This window comes from Microchirus variegatus (genome assembly GCF_963457635.1).
Source record: "Microchirus variegatus genome assembly, chromosome: 11".
NCBI lineage: Eukaryota > Metazoa > Chordata > Actinopteri > Pleuronectiformes > Soleidae > Microchirus > Microchirus variegatus.
This window is the reverse complement of record NC_139812.1, coordinates 2,043,412-2,059,998: the sequence shown is the minus strand read 5'-3', so window position 1 is coordinate 2,059,998 and position 16,587 is coordinate 2,043,412. Positions and strand designations below refer to the sequence as shown.

The window sequence follows — 16,587 nt, the reverse complement described above, 5'->3', positions numbered from 1 at the left end:
TAATGCAAATAAGTTCATTATGTTTTATTTGGATCTGTTTGGTCACCTCTTATCATGTCCTTAGCAAACACTGCTGGCTCCTCCCAATGGGCATGACCTCACATGTCAGTTCTGTTTTGTTTTCTTCACTTCCTGCTTCCTCTGCCATTTCATGTCCAGCACTGTCTCTAGACGGTCAAAATGTTTGCCTTCACATGGTTTTCAGCAGTAACTTGGACTTTCGTGGCTCTTTTTTTCACCCTACTTTTCCTGTGGTAAGTTTTTTTTTGCATGTGTTTTTGCCTTTGTTTTGTAGTTTTGTAGTTGTGTAATACTGATACCTCTTTCTGAAACTAAATAGTCTACAATTTATTATAGGTATGGCATGCAACCTTATATGTTGTTCAAAAGGCTGGGAATACAAGGACCAAGGCCTCTACCCTTTATTGGCACACTTCATTATTACCGCAAGGTATGGTATATAAACAAGCACTCATCTTTCCTCAAACATTTAATAAAGTATTTTGATTCGGATGTTTCTTATTCTAATTTTCTTATTGAAAATGAGAGCTGATGATATCTCTGATGATATTGACCATGTCATGTACATACATACATTTTCAGACAATCAAAGCAAATTTTACTAAAACAGTATTCTCTCTTTATGCTTGTACCTGCTCTTTTTTAACAATTTGTAATTCATATGCCTGGTTATTTCTTATAGGGAATTAAAATGTTTGACAGTGAGTGCCAAGCAAAATATGGAGATATCTGGGGGTGAGTTGTTGGAACAAGTTTATTATAATTGTGAAATTGTAATCTGCAAAAGAAACTAGTAACCTTAGATCATATACTGTATTAAGTAAATGTCGCACAGTAACATCTAGTTTATTGGGTATTTATTTCAATAAATGGCATTGTGTATCTCAAATGATCACAGATAACATAATAATACAAATAATTAGTAAGTTATAAGAAGTAACTATAACCCAATGTTCATCCTGCCACATACAAATACAAAGTAAAAGGTCCTTGTTTTTAAAATGTAATCAATATATGCACCAGCTCACACTTCAAATGATCTCCTGTCCTGTTTACTGTGCAGATTGTATGAGGCAAGTACACCGATGTTAATGGTGGCAGATCCTGAGATCGTTAAGACTGTGTTGGTGAAGGAGTGTTTCTCTGTGTTCACCAACCGCAGGGTAAGAAGAGACCCCCTCATTTTTCATTCTGATATTCAGCGTGCTGTGTTCAGAGACACAGAAACATTTGCTGGAAGTTTTTTATGAAATGTACATGTTGGTAGTTCCATGCAGCGAAGAATCTCTATGAAAAATAATAATCATGTTAACAGGAAAGGTGGAGGTTCTTCCTTAACTCTGCTCGTCCTCTCAGGAGAATATTCTGGAAGGGCCTTTAGATGACGGACTTACAGTGGTGAAAGATGATAAATGGAAAAGAATTCGGAGCACTGTATCTCCATGCTTCACCAGTGGAAGACTGAAACAGGTTGGAATCATATCTTAAGTTCCTGTGCCTTATACAGTATATACAAATAATTTTCCCAGATGAGACAGTTAGCTTTCTCAAAATGCAATTAAACCTAAATGTGGAATTTGTTAAATCTCTTGAACCCTTATTTAATGGATACAGATTTCCAGACTGTGTTTGATGTGTGAACTTGAGAATGACATAGTTTTTTTTTAAATTTACTCTCCTATTTAACAGTTGTTTTATTTATTAACTTAGTTACTTATGACGGTATGCAATGTAATAATAATAACAAAAAAATGTATAACCCTATGAACCACTGCAACCTCCACTTCAATCAGATCGTATAGGTACTGTATAATCAGTCAGTCACATGCATCAGTGCAACTACACTGATGCATCAAGACAAGGTGCTGAAATTCAAACTCAGCATCAGAATAAGGAGGAAAGGTGATTTCAGTGACTCAGTGATTTTCATGCACAACCATCTCAAGGGTTTACTGGGAATGGTCTGAAAAAGAGAAAACTATCACTGCCAGTGGTCAGAGCAGAAGGTCTACGCTGATTCAAACTGACAGTAACTAGTGTTCAGAAGACCATCCCTGAACACAAAAGAGGCTGAGCTGAAAATGGGAGCCACTCCTGCAACTTTATTAGGTGTCCCATGTACCTAATAAAGTGGCTGGTGAGTGTATATGTATGCAGTTTTATTAAAAGTAGCTCTGCTCATGAATGTTCAGTTGTTGTGGAATATTTCAACATTGTGGTATTTGCTTACTTTAAGTGTCAGTGAGTCATTGTTTCACCACAGGACATAACACGTCCTCTTCTTTCTTTCTTTTTTCAAGGTTTTCCCGGTTGTGTCTCATTATGCAGACCGACTCGTTGAGAAGCTTCGGCAAACGAAAGAGGACGAACAAGTTGATGTCAAACAGTACGTTTTTCTGTCAGCAAACCACTACATTTTAATCATGACATGAACAAACATGTTAACACTTTTTTTTCTGCCACAGACTTGTCGCTCCTTACAGTTTAGATGTTGTGACCAGCGCCTCTTTTGGTGTCGAGGCAGACTCCCAAAATAACCCAGATAGCCCCCTTATTGTTCATCTCAAAAAAATCATGAACTTTAGATTTTGGATTTTCTTCCTAAGTATGTCCATGTCCTCTACTTTATTTATTTTGATTACATTAGTATCACTGCGTACATGTCTTTTTAACACGACTGGTCTCTTTTCAGTGATGCTTCCCTTTGGTTCTCGTCTGGTAAAGCTTCTAAGAATTGAAGTGATGCCCAAACACAGTTTGGATTATTTCATGAACATCGTCAAGGGATTTAAAGATCAGCGCTGTGAAGAAGATACGGTACGTTTTTAACCTCATCATTCAAGTTGGTGGAAAAGTTTGATACCATTTCTAGTAAATATGAAGCTATAACCCAGTTAACTTGGCTTGAAACATCTCTTAACTTAACCAAATATCATGTTGTTTATTTGTTAAAGGCGTCATATGTAAGAATGTGGGCAAAAACAGTTACTACACTCAAATTAAAATACCGAGGTCTTAGATGTAACTGGCGACACGTGGTTGCTCGGCAGCTGAGACTCTACTGACTGCAATGATTGGTAGATGGCGGTAGGTGGCGCCACATGCCAAAACATGATTTCAAAACATAAACATGATTTGCAGTCTGCAAAATATTTTTTTCATGCGAATATTTTGTCTGTACTGTTGTTGTTGGTGAGTTCAGTTTGTTATATGAACATTATTCCTGAGTCTCTGTGACATTTAGGAAAATTAGGAGGATTTTATGGCCAGTTGCTTTAGATTTATTACATAATGCACTTTTAAATTAATAGAAAAAGTGTAAAGGTGGTGTTTTACATCATTTAGACTTATTACGTAAACATTTCCCGGATAAGCAACTTTTTGATAAAGGAAAACTGAACCTTTAATGGATCATTCGAGACAAAAAATAAAAAATAAATTTTGAAATGAATTTACTCCTACAAATGCAGTACAGATTTAATTCTGACAGGACACTGAAACCAATTCATGTTGTGCACCTGTTTAAATGTTGAAACATGTTGCAAGAACAATGTTGTAAAAGTTTTCTGGGTGAAGAACTTTTGGAAGTACTGTATCCTCCAATGTGATTAACATTTTATCAAAAATAGTTCCACTGGCTTTAATCTGTCAGGGAAATGATTCAACACGTTAAACATTTATTAAAACCATTTCCACACATAGTTTATGTTCCTCTCACCAAGAAATTGATTTAGCATAATGTTAAACTGCTCAGATTTATTGTCTAATGTTTGCTCTGATTCAGATGTATTTTCACCCACACTTTAATAGGCAAAAAAAAATTACGAATAAGAAAAATATACTTTGGTGGATGTAAGTGATATGTTGTGTAGTAATTCTGTAAAAATTGACCTAGGGCCGAGCAGACTTCCTGCAGGTGATGATTCAGAGCGAGATTCCAGAGCCGGAGAATAAGGATCAACAACCGAGTAAAGGTAGGTTTTATTTTCAGCACATCTGCTTTATTTCACTCCTGATACAGACCTACATGACCTATAACAGCCACTTTTAACCTTTTCATCTTGTGCTGTAGGTTTGACCGAAAGTGAGATCCTGTCCCAGGCCTTCATTTTCATCTTGGGCGGCTATGAGACCACCAGTGTCACCTTAGCTAACATCCTGTACAGTCTGGCCACCAACCCTGATGCCATGCACAACTTACAGCAAGAACTCGATGCCAGCTTACCAAGAGACGTACGTACTACCATATTTCATTCTCTTCTGTAAAGGCATATTTAACTGCCCCTGTTATCACATAGTTTTAAGGACATCAATCATGCAGCTTCACATCATTGTAACAATCTTAAATCAAAGTGAAGTAAAAAAAAAATTAACAGCTCGAGGGGAGACATTGCTGGATTTTAACATGCTTTTCATTTATTTGGCAAAAAAAGGTCATGTTCTGTCTGACTTCTCACTCAGTGGCTGTTTCTCACCTCTAGGCTCCAGTTTCATACGAGGCCCTGATCCGCCTGCAGTATCTGGACCAGGTTATTTGTGAGTCGATGCGTTTGTTTCCCACTGCACCGCGGCTTGAGAGGATGTGCAAAAAGACAGTGCAGGTGCACGGCATCACCATCCCTGAAGGAACCCTGGTTGGGATCCCAGTGTTATTACTACAAAAGGATCCTCGTTTCTGGAGCTCCCCTGAGCTTTTCCTACCAGAGAGGTAAACATGCCTCACATGATTGACAGATCCAGGAGATTCAATCTGAGAAGCCAATACTGTTGGTGTTCTAGGCTGAGGCAGCTCTTCAGTGTCAAATAGAGTTCTGAGAAAGAGCGAGAGATGGACAGGTAGAATAGTGCAGAAGGTGTAGGTTAAGAATTGAGTTCCTGCTCCTCTCACTTAGATATAAAATATAAATATCACGGCACATTCACTGTAGGTTCTCTGGGCAAAGCCAATTGGGAGGAGACTTTTTGGTAGACCCATAACTCTCTGGAGGAATTATGCTATTCAGCATAGGTATGTGAGCTCCCTCAGCAGGAGCTGGACATTGAGGGACCTGAGTGAGGGATGTTTGGAACACAGTGCTTAACCTGCTGCTACCTTGACCTTCCTTCCTTGTATTTGTATTTGACAAAATCTAGGGAAAAAAGCTAGGGATAACGCTTTGGTTAGGCTGTCCAAATGAAGTCAGTGTCCTGTCCTATAGAAGTGTGTGTGTGTGTGTGTGTGTGTGTGTGTGTGTGTGTGTGTGTGTGTGTTTGTGTGGCTACAACACAAATGTCAATATCTGGTACTTATCTTTGGCAGCCTGGGCCATGTGCACAGGCTCGTCACTAGGGGTCTCAGGATAGTTGGCTTCACAAAAGCAAGGGCAAAAACAACTTGCAAAATACTGCTCAATATCCTCCATTATTGGAAGTCGCCACATTTGGCGGAGAAGGTGTTGTGTGTATCCATAATCTACTGTTTAATCTGTCATCAGACCCACATTACTGGAGCATGCCTTAGCAATGTTTTGTATCTGTAACATTTATGTCCTTATGTATATTTATTATGAATTGCGGACATGTGCGCAGGTTCAACAAAGATGGTGGCGAGGAGGTGAACACATATGCGTACATGCCATTTGGACTCGGGCCTCGTAACTGCGTCGGGATGCGTTACGCTCTCCTTGTCGTGAAAATGGTCCTTGTTCGTATCCTGCAGGAGTACACTGTGGAAACATGCAAAGACACCATGGTGAGATTTAGGGCAACACATGTCCTCGATGTGTACATTCAGACTCAGAAGGGTCACTTCTGCTGTCATGTCCCCGTCCCTTAATGTCCATCTCTTCCTTTAGATTCCTTTGGAGATGGACTGGAAGTTCCAGCCGATTCGACCAATAAAACTCAGCTTCGTTCCCAGACAACGTTAGCCCAAGAGGGAAGAGCTCTACATAACGTGTCACCTCTGAATTGCAGTCAAAGTCACTATTTTGTAGTAGCTGTTCTTTTAATGTTTTAGCTGATGACATTTAAACATTTGAAGATAATACTTTAATGGCTAACACAACTGAAACTTATTTTTAACATTTGATTATTATTCTTAACACCTTTGCCCCTCCTTTTTACATGTGCAGTTAAAGGGGAAGCAACAGAACTGTTAAATTATGTAGATAAAATGAAAATTGTAATACTAAAACTGTGTTTTATAGGGATGATTTTATATGTTTTACCCAAAATAAAAAAAATCAAATATACTTTGTCTTTTTTTCTGATATTGATATTAACTTTTGGAGTGGACCCCATTAAGGTGTGCACATATAATGATTTTTTCATTTCCTTTTACACTGTGAGATACTTTTTTTACCTTTATATATATATATAATAATATAAATATAATAAAGAGATTATCTAAATCTAATGCTAATATCCATGCAAACTAATCTGGATTTCATGACTCAAACTAAGTATTTATAGAGTTGCGATCTTCAGTCAATTTGCTCTGTTCTCTTCAGAAATGAGTGTGATGCTCATACGACCCATTATGTTAAAAAACAGCAGAGCTGTTGGTTGAGTATGTAAATGATGTTATGTAAAAAGTTGATGGATGAGGTATGTGTTCTTGCAGCTCATTTTCGTTGACATCACCACTACTTGTCTCCAGTACTTCCTCATTTCTTTGACAGTTTTTGTCCCGCTTTGCATCGGCACGGTCACAATGTTGGTCCTCACATGGTTTTCACCAATAACCTGGACTTTGCTGACTCTCGCTTTCACCCTGTTGCTCTTGTGAGTATTTTCATCTCTTTCATCAATTGTAAGTCATATTTGTCTTTGTCTTTTATAATGCTGATCCTTTTTCTTCAAACTGATACCAATTTTTTTTTTAAAAAGGTATGGCATTTGGCCATATCATTTATTCAAAAAGCTGGGAATACCAGGACCAAGGCCTCTGCCTTTTGTTGGAACACTTCTATATTTTAGAAAGGTATTTGGTCACCTGAGAATGAGGCTTGATGATATTTCTTATGTCCTCATCACGTTTACATTTGATTTACCTTATATTCTTTATAGGGGATTTACAGCTTTGACCGCGAGTGCCACGACAAATATGGAGACGTCTGGGGGTGAGTTTTTGCCTCATCTTTAAAGAAAACTGGTTTAATGTGAGACGTTTGTTTGGAGTTGTGACCTGAAATATTACAGTATTTTGACAATTGCTCATTTTATATGAATGCTGAAAAGAAATTAGGGTAACGCTTTCTTTTACAGTCCCCTAATTACCAGGTATTTACCTGGTAAATTCATGGTAACACCAAAGTGTTACTAGGTAATTACCAATGGTAATAAGAAAGTAAATACAGTGAAACTGTTGCCAAAATACTGGGCATTTACCTGGTAACTATATAGTTAATTATAGCGTGTTATTACTGCTGTTAATAAGAAGGTATGTACAGCTAAACTATGGCAAAACTATGGTAAATGTAAGTGTATTATTGGGTTATAAACTGGTAATAAGCAGGTACCTACAGTCCCCTAATTACTAGCTATTTACCCAAGGGGTAATCTAACAAACCTAACCCTAAAAATGTGTGTAATTACATGGAAACAAGCTTGGCTTTCTTTTACAGTACAGTTTTACTTTACTTACCGAGTACATTACCGTGCATTACCCAGTATTTTGTCAACGGTTTCACTGTATTTACTGATCTTATTACCCTTGGTAATTACCTAGCAACACTTTAGTGTTACCATGAATTTACCAGCTAAATACCAGGTAATTAGGGGACTGTAAAAGAAAGCGTTACCGAAATTAGATTTTTGAAAACATCCATGTTACATAACATATTATAAATAAAATGATAATTAATAATAAAAATGTCTTTCTCTTAAAATAAAATCAACATATATGAACTTTTTTTTTTCTTTCTAACAATACTCTTGTTTAATAACCAGCTCACACCCTGCTTCATGCTGTGGTGTTTTTGTGCAGGTTGTATGATGCTCGGTTACCAGTGTTAATGGTGGCAGACCCTGAGATCATTAAGACTGTGATGGTGCAGGAGTGTTTCTCTGTGTTCACCAACCGCAGGGTAAGAGACCCGTCATTCTTCATTCTGCAATTCAGCGCGTGGCGTCGTTCACGCACACAGCAGGAAGACTTCTCAGGTGCAATTGATCACGCTAACGATGGCTTTGTTCAGATCATGCGCGAGGATGCTTAATCCAACACAGCACATCAGTCGTTGGATTATTTCCACCTGTGCTTTTTGTTCCTGCTGTGACCTGTCAGATGGCTGCTGTGCAAAGGGCCCGTTATGTAGAAGAGGGAATTTACTTGGTGTAAATTCAAGTTCATGTTTACTATGGTAGGTAAATTAGATTGTACGCAGCCAGTGTCAGCTTGTGTGGAGTCTTTCTTATCTGAAATAGGAAAAAAAAACAGGAAACACACACATGTAAATATGCATGTCTCTAATCCTAAAGGTCTAAGAGATTCTGGCATCTAATGGTGTGACTTCAGATTGTGACAAATGGTTTTTACTCCCTTTTCCCATGCTCTAATGAAACTAAGGTGGCCTTCATGTGCCAAAAATGATGTCATTTTTCTTTGCATAGAAAACATGGTTTGTCCATTCAGGCTACTGTAGAAACATGACGGCACAAAATGGTGACCTCTGTTAAGCAAGGTCATTGTCTAATATATAATACTTTCACATACATATACGTATACATATACACATATATGTATATATATATATATATATATATATATATATATATATATATATATATGTATATATGTATACACTCTTTATTTTAAGCAGTATAACATACTATATTCCATGTCTCCAAATAAGACCACATAAATGTTACACACTGATCAGTAGTTTATGAAGTTAGATATTCTTTTTTGAATATATGTATAACATCTGGATGTTCTCTATATACTTAATATATTGTTTTTTGTACAATAAACTCTGTAACTGTGCTCATGTTCACAGGACACTCCTGCTATGGGACCGTTGGCTGACGCAATTACATTTGTTAAAGATGAAACGTGGAAACGGATTCGGGCCGCGGTATCTCCATGCTTCTCCAGTGGAACACTCGAACAGGTCTGACATATGTGACCGTATCTGACCTCTGCACAAACCACTTCCTGTTTCCTGTGTATAAAATAGTCGTACTGAGGGAAGTTATCTGTGACAGGCAGAAATATTCGCAGCACGCCGCGTGGCGACTGTCTCCGGTGAATAAACTGTAGAGGCGGACAGAGTACACAGCTTCATTAAAAGTACTTGAGTATCAAGAGTACAAGAGTACATTTTCTAAATATTGCATTACTACTGCCACAGTTCTTACATTTACATATAGAAACGTCCTACATGGAGTTATGAGAAATGTTAATACCAATGTTAATATTGGTATATAATATTCTTTTTACCATGTTGCTTTATTTAAAGGTGCATGATGTAATAAATCATAAAATCCTCCTGTCACAGAGACTCAGGAATAATGTTCATATAACAAACTGAACTCACCAACAACAACAGTACGGACAAAATATTTGCATTAAAAAAAATATTTTGCAGACTGCAAATCATGTTTATGTTTTGAAATCGTGTTTTGGCATGTGGCGCCACCTACCGCCGTCTACCAATCATTGCAGTCAGTAGAGTCTCAGCTGCCGAGTAACCAGTCCTTCCTCGTCCTGTCCTTCAAATAACTTTATTTATCCGTTAGGAACTTAGAAAATGGCAGAACGTTAGACATAATGGATAAACTGCAATGTCAAAATAAATAGATAGATTAATGAGTGTTTATTCTATTTCTTATGTTCATATGATTTTAATGTACATTCTCTTTTGAAAGGCACTCTTTAAATCAAATGTATTATTATTATGCTAATAAACTCTTTGTATCTTGAGATTTTTGTACTATTAACATATACATTTTCTTTTAAAATCCTAAGCTAAATGTACAATCAGGGGATGATTGTACATTTAGATCACTAAATGATCACTAAAACTTGTTGTGGAGTATTTCTACATCGTGATATTTATACCTCAGCTTCCCTAACATAAGTGAGTCTTTTCTTCATCTCTGATTGTGACACTGCTCTCCTGTTTTTCTAGATTTTTCCCACCGTGGCTCCCTATGCAGATCGGCTTGTGGAGAAACTCGGGCAACTAAAAGAGGAGGCACACGTTGATGTCAAACAGTACGTTGCACCTTGTTATTCTGTTATAAGGCAGGATATGATATTTTATTTACACTAAAACATGTTAAACAACCCGTCTCTTTTTGTGCCGCAGATTTGTGGCACCTTACGGTTTAGATGTTGTGACCAGCGCTTCTTTTGGAGTCGAGGCAAACTCCCTGAACAACCCCGATGACCCCCTCAATGTTCATCTCAAGAAGATTGTGAACTTCAAAGTGTGGCCTTTACTTCTACTAAGTACGTCTTTCCAGATCAGACCCAACATGTGAAAGACTAAAGTGGATTTTAGGGCCTGAGAGGCCACAAATGTGCCTGAAGAAAAGTGTTTTTATTAATATTACATTATGTTGAAGATGTAATATTGTGTCAACAGCTTGAAAAAACACAACTAGTTCAAATGATTTGACTTAAGAAGAAGAGGAAGCATACACACAAGTGTGTTTTTTGTTGTTGTTGTTGTTTTGGTTTGGTTTTTTTAACTTAAAGAATGAAAGCAGTTCCCAAAATAAAAGCCACTAAAGATTAATGAGTAAAAACTAAATTTAGAGCAGGTCTACAGGATACAATTTTTAATTAAAAACCACATAGATAAATAAATATATATGTGTGTCTTCAACATCTAAATTGCACAGCAGAGAATGAGTTAAGTTAAGTTAAGGGTTAAGGTGACGTAAAAGCAGCAGAGAACATTTATTTGAAAAGCAGGTTAAAGTTGGGTCTGATTTAATTGCAATTAGAAAAAGCTTATTATTAGAAGTGGTTGTGTGGAGAAGGATATTGTCAAATTCTAGTTCGGATGCTCTTCATCCTCCTTCCACTCCTGATACAGACTCGTATACACTTTGTTGTCACATTCTTGTTAATAAGTCTGGTCTCTTTTCAGAGGTATTTCCATTTAGTGTCCTTCTGTTTAAACTCCTGAACATTGACGTGATTCCCCGCCTCAGTGTGGATTATTTTTACAACGTAATCAAGATCTTTAAAGACCAGCACTGTGCAGAGGATACGGTACGTTTTTATTAAAAAATCATTTCATCATCACCTAAAGTTGTGCTTGTATATACACACTGTGCCAGCCTCTTAAAATGGAGTTCCTGTTGTATTTAGATATTCCACAGCATACATTTTTGCAAACCTCATAAATCATGTCAAAAATGTTGACTGTTCGCTGTGCTGAACTAGAGCGGAGCAAGCTTCCTGCAGGTGATGATTCAGAACCAGATTCCAGAGACGGAGATAATGAGCGAGGAAAAACAGCTGAGGAGAGGTACGTCTCCACTTTAGCAGCGATTCATGAAACAACAACAGTCAAAATCCATGACTTCGTTTTTGTCCAGTTTGTTCTTCACCCTCATCGAGTTAACTGGGGGACATCGCTGTCATTAAAGCTGGAGTGTGTAACGTCTAATTATACATAAATATCCGCTACATTCAACTTATTGTGAAATGTACCAGTGACCGCTGCTGCTGTTTCCTTCACTGCGCAGCTCCAAGCTTCCTGGATCATTAAAACACAGATATATGAGGAGATTTTGGCTGGTCCACTAGCTTTTTGAGGGTTAAGACTTGGGTATAGGGTCAGAATTGGGTTTAGGTTTGAGTTAGGCACATAAGTTGTGATGGTTAAGGTTATTAGGGTAAGGGGGCTAGGGAATGTATAAAGTCTGTGAGTGTACTCACTATGAAAGCTGTGTCACTTGCTGGATTACTATGAAATTACATCCAAACATGGGTTGAAATGATGGTGAATGTACTTCAAATACTATTCTGGGTGCAGTTCTTTAGAAGAGCACCTGTACATTTCCTACCTCAACTTCACTCATATTAATTTGCTATTTTTCTTGTATTTATATGTGTGTAAAGTAAATCTAAAAATAACTACTATGGTACAGTAATTCAAAACAATCCATAATAACCACTGGTAACTGTTTCACCCGATTTGTGTTATAGGTTTGACTGAACACGAGATTCTTTCCCAGGCCTTCATTTTCATCTACGGTGGCTACGAGACCACCACCGTCACTCTCACGTACACGCTGTACAATCTGGCCACCAACCCCAATGCCATGCACAGCTTGTTGCAAGAAATTGATGCCAGCCTACCAAAACATGTACAGTGATATATTCACGCATCACGTATTCTTCTGTGAAGCTTTCATTTTCAGCCCAGAAGTGAAAACATTCTTTTTTTTTTTGCACCTCTAGACTCCAGTTTCATACGAGGCCGTGTTCCGTCTGCAATACCTGGACCAGGTTATATGTGAGACGTTGCGTTTGATGCCTCCTTTGCCTCGGCTTGAGAGGATGTGCAAAAAAACGATCCGAGTCAACGACGTCACCATCCCTGAAGGAACTTTGGTTGGGATTCCCGTCTATGTGCTGCACAGGGATCCTCGTTTCTGGAGCTCACCTGAGCTTTTCAGACCGGAGAGGTAAATGTGCATGAGAGACAAACTGCAAACTTCTGTTTCTCCACAAGAAACTGCAATTGTGAAGCACATAAAAAAGGGGCCACACGGTTGGTGTAGCGGTTAGCACGCTGGTTAGCAAGAAGATCCTGGTCCGTGACCCAGTTGGAACAAGGGCCTTTCTGCATGGACTTTGCATGTTCTCCACGTGTGTCCAATAACATGCAATATGGGGATTAGGTAAATTGGACACTCTAAATTGACCATAGGTGTGTGAGTGAGTGGTTGTTTGTCTATATGTGTACCTGTGATGGACTGGCAAACTGTCCAGGGTGTACTCTGCCTATATGTCAGCTGAAATTGGCACAGCACCCCCTGTGACGCTCATGTGAAGGATAAAGCGTTAAAAGATGGAAGAAAGGGGATATTCATTATCTTGTCTTGTGCAAAAGAGTAGTTTTCATTTGGAATAATTGTGTTTGGCTCATTCAGTGACTATGTATGTGTGTGTGTGTGCAGGTTCTGTAAAGACAGTGGTGAGGAGGTGAACCCGTACGCGTACATGCCATTTGGCATCGGGCCTCGCAACTGCGTTGGGATTCGTTACGCTCTCCTCGTCGTGAAAATGGCCCTCATTCGTATCGTGCAAGATTACACTGTGCAAACATGCAACGAAACAATGGTGAGTTACAGCAACACACACACACACACACACACAATACCTTCATGTGTTCACTCCCTGACTTCATTTACAGTTGATTTCCTTCCTTTAGGTTCCTTTGGAGTTTAACTGGAAGGCCCAGCCGACTCGGCCAATAAAACTCAAGTTTGTTCCCAGACAATTGTAGTCTGAGGGAAAAGATCTCCACAGAATGTGTCACTCCCCTTTCATTATTTAGTTATTTTTTTTAAACACTTCACTTTCATATGGTCTTGAATGTTTCTTGTGTCCTAATGTTTAACAAATACACACAATGCTTTCTTTATGGCACACTGTCACAACCCAGCTCATACGCCACGACAAAAAACACACATTTGAACTAAAGAATAACACATTTGAATAAATAGCATTAAATAAAAAGTAACACTGAATATAACGAAGGTCACTGAGAGCCAGGTGCTCCCACTTGTGTTAATTAACTCCGCCCACATACCTGCGCGACAACTAACCTACACTCAACAAAAATATAAACGCACAAAGAAAAACTTGTGACATAGTTATTGTTATGTGACAAAACAGAGTAACTAGGAAGGCTGTGTATGAGACACACACACAAAACTGAAACGGAGAATATATAATAAATTAATTATAAAAAATATTTTTGCATCAATTGTGTTTTCTCCCCCCTTTCAAAGTTACTGCAAAGTCATTTTGTGGCTAGTGTGTCATAGTAGAGGAGTTTGATACTCTCTCTCTCTTTCTGCAATAATTGACCTGTATGAGTGTTATTTATTTATAACAACCACATTGAACGCATCACTTCTATATCCACCTGTGTCATCCATGGATATTTGTCTCTTGATTTAAATGCTTAAACAAAAACAAATACATCAACTGCTTACAATAAAAGGTGTATTCTCGTTGTTCAGAAGCTAAATGAATGTGGCAAAAGCACTTTTTTTTTTTAATCTGACAATTCAACTATAAAACTGTGTTACAATTGAATAGGCAAAGTAGGTCACCAATAAACCAACTACTCAGCAGAGGAATGACAAGATTCAGATGCTCATGTTGTATATTTTCTCTTTAATAACTTTCCATCAGGGTACAAATCTTGTTGGCTCCACTGAAGCCTCTGTGAAAAATCACAATAAACCAGCTGAAGTCTGTGTTTTTCCCAGCAGATCAAATGAAAGTTTCTCACTTTACATTCATAGCTCACACACGTGGCAAATGACACTTTGATGGGACATCTATGACTGTAAATAAAGTAAAAGAATTCGTTAAAATCATAAACAATACATTAATGGTGATTGACATTAAATAATGTTAAATGTTGTTTCAGATTAAATCATCATCAGAAGCTATGAAAGTCAAGGGAAACCTCAGGATCTCTGTGTTGAAGCACAGACGAATAACAGTACAAATATCAGCCAGCAGGAGGCGCCAATACGAGTGTGTCAGTGTGTGTCAGTGCATCAAGAATTCAAGTTTATTAAGATTTACAAACACAAAAAGAATCATTAAAATGAATCCCATAACGCACTTGAATCCTTTTGCTGAAACAGAAATGTGGTAAATATGCTGGTCTCATATGAAACGTCATTGTTGCACAGTGTGTCCAGCTTTCACACTGCTTCTGTTTGGTTTATTTCTCAGAAAATTAAGTCATTAAATACATCTGCCATTGTGCCAACATATTAGAATTGTAAATATCTGAAAATAAGGATCGAGAACAAAATGGGTTTAAGAAATCCAAATGCTTCAGTTCTCAATAATCTTTAAGTTAAAACCTTGGAACCAGCAAAGTCAATGTGTGTGATGTGTCGACGTGTGGCCGGGTTGGCAGCTTGTTGACCGTTTAAAATCCAAGTGTACGCGTAGTACACACATACACACACGCAGGAAACGGAAAACAAAGAGCAGCACGGGCTCATATACAAACACCCACGTTGTAAACAAAAGCTTTTTTCCTTTTCTTTTTTTTTTTTTAAATCAAAGAGTATAAAAGTGTACTCTGCTCTTCAAAAAGCTATATGGAGAGACTACTGCATTAGAAAAAGGAACAATAACAACGCAAACATAAACATGTGGGATAAAAAAAAAAAAAAAAAGTCTTAAAGGATTATATTACAAAGCCTTTAGAGTCCTGAGTTTATCAGACATAAACGATACAGACAAAAAGGCCAGAGTCCATAGAAACAATATTTACATCAAAATAAACACAAGCCAAAACAAAGTGTTCCTGCTCATCCTCAGACCTCCAGGACAAAACACATCACTTCAACAACACATCCAAGGCTCTTGTTTGGGATAACGCACGTTATGCAGCATACGTGGTGTTGTTAACAGCATGTATGGAGTTTTAAGTGAGGTGCTCATCATTTCAGTAAGCAGCATTGTCTTATAAAAGTATACGTTTTCATTTAAAGGGGATTAAAAAGACAATAAATGTTGATTGCAATTGTTGTTTTTTACCCCCCCCCCCCCCCCAACATAATCTGTAAATCCCATGTTTCAAGATAAAAAAACCTTCAAATGTGTTTGAGATTGCTGCAATGCTCCAAATCAACACCAGTGGGCGTCATCGCGTCCATCAAAGTACACTTGACAAACAAGAGACATTTTTGCTTCACACAAATTAAAAACTATACACACAACTGGGAGCAGACCAGTGCAACCACAGTCTTCTGCTGGGTTGCTTGTAGGTAAAGTACCTTGCTCAAAGGCACCTTGGCAGTTGCTACTAAGAAAGATTTTTTTTACTGTATTTTGTACTGGGACTTAAACCCCATTAAGTCGCTGCCTGAAATGTTGTTTTTAAAAAATGATTATTTGTAGAGTAATAACCATTTGTGACTATTACATTATAGGCTGAAGCATGTTCAAAGTCTGTCACTGTTTTATTAACTCAGGTGTTCCACCATGGCAGAAAGGATTTTAAGAGCTCTTACAGACAAAATGGTGACAATGAAAAGGAAATTAAAAAAGCATTACCTGGTAGTGAACCCACCCAAGGTGTCTTAGGAATGTCCTCCCACTTAGACACTGGTGTCTGGGTCAGTTTATTTGTGTGTGGAAAATGAGGCTGATTGTAGCTGTGGTTTAAGTCTGTGCAGCTCTCTGTGTGAAAAAAAAAAATGAAACTAAAGACTGAGGTCTTGATGCAAACAATGCAGTTTGAGGCAAAGTGTTCATAGTCTAAAATGCACCCACTGCTTCCAAATTTTTTACAGCCAAAATGTTTAGGACATTTTCAACCATAGCTGGAGCAGGAATGTTTACCAGCCACAGTA

General features: G+C 37.9%; 2 protein-coding genes across 2 annotated transcripts; both read left to right on the top strand.

Annotated features, from left to right (window-relative positions):
- The first annotated feature begins 152 nt into the window (after positions 1 to 152).
- LOC310933701 (cytochrome P450 3A56-like) lies at positions 153 to 6,254 on the top strand. The gene is made up of 13 exons (XM_083897249.1): positions 153 to 254; positions 358 to 451; positions 704 to 756; positions 1,085 to 1,184; positions 1,378 to 1,491; positions 2,322 to 2,407; positions 2,487 to 2,626; positions 2,714 to 2,838; positions 3,917 to 3,995; positions 4,094 to 4,254; positions 4,503 to 4,729; positions 5,590 to 5,752; positions 5,856 to 6,254. Exons 1-13 carry the CDS (start codon positions 181 to 183, stop codon positions 5,928 to 5,930), a joined length of 1,491 nt encoding a protein of 496 aa, XP_083753375.1. The 5' UTR covers positions 153 to 180; the 3' UTR covers positions 5,931 to 6,254.
- A 461-nt stretch (positions 6,255 to 6,715) lies between these two features.
- On the top strand, positions 6,716 to 13,478 carry LOC310934296 (cytochrome P450 3A27-like; the record flags this gene model as incomplete). Its single annotated transcript, XM_083897990.1, has 13 exons — positions 6,716 to 6,786; positions 6,892 to 6,985; positions 7,072 to 7,124; positions 7,991 to 8,090; positions 9,003 to 9,116; positions 10,137 to 10,222; positions 10,317 to 10,487; positions 11,170 to 11,230; positions 11,405 to 11,489; positions 12,173 to 12,333; positions 12,428 to 12,654; positions 13,150 to 13,312; positions 13,404 to 13,478. 13 exons carry the CDS (start codon positions 6,716 to 6,718, stop codon positions 13,476 to 13,478), a joined length of 1,461 nt encoding a protein of 486 aa, XP_083754116.1.
- Between the last annotated feature and the right edge of the window lie 3,109 nt (positions 13,479 to 16,587).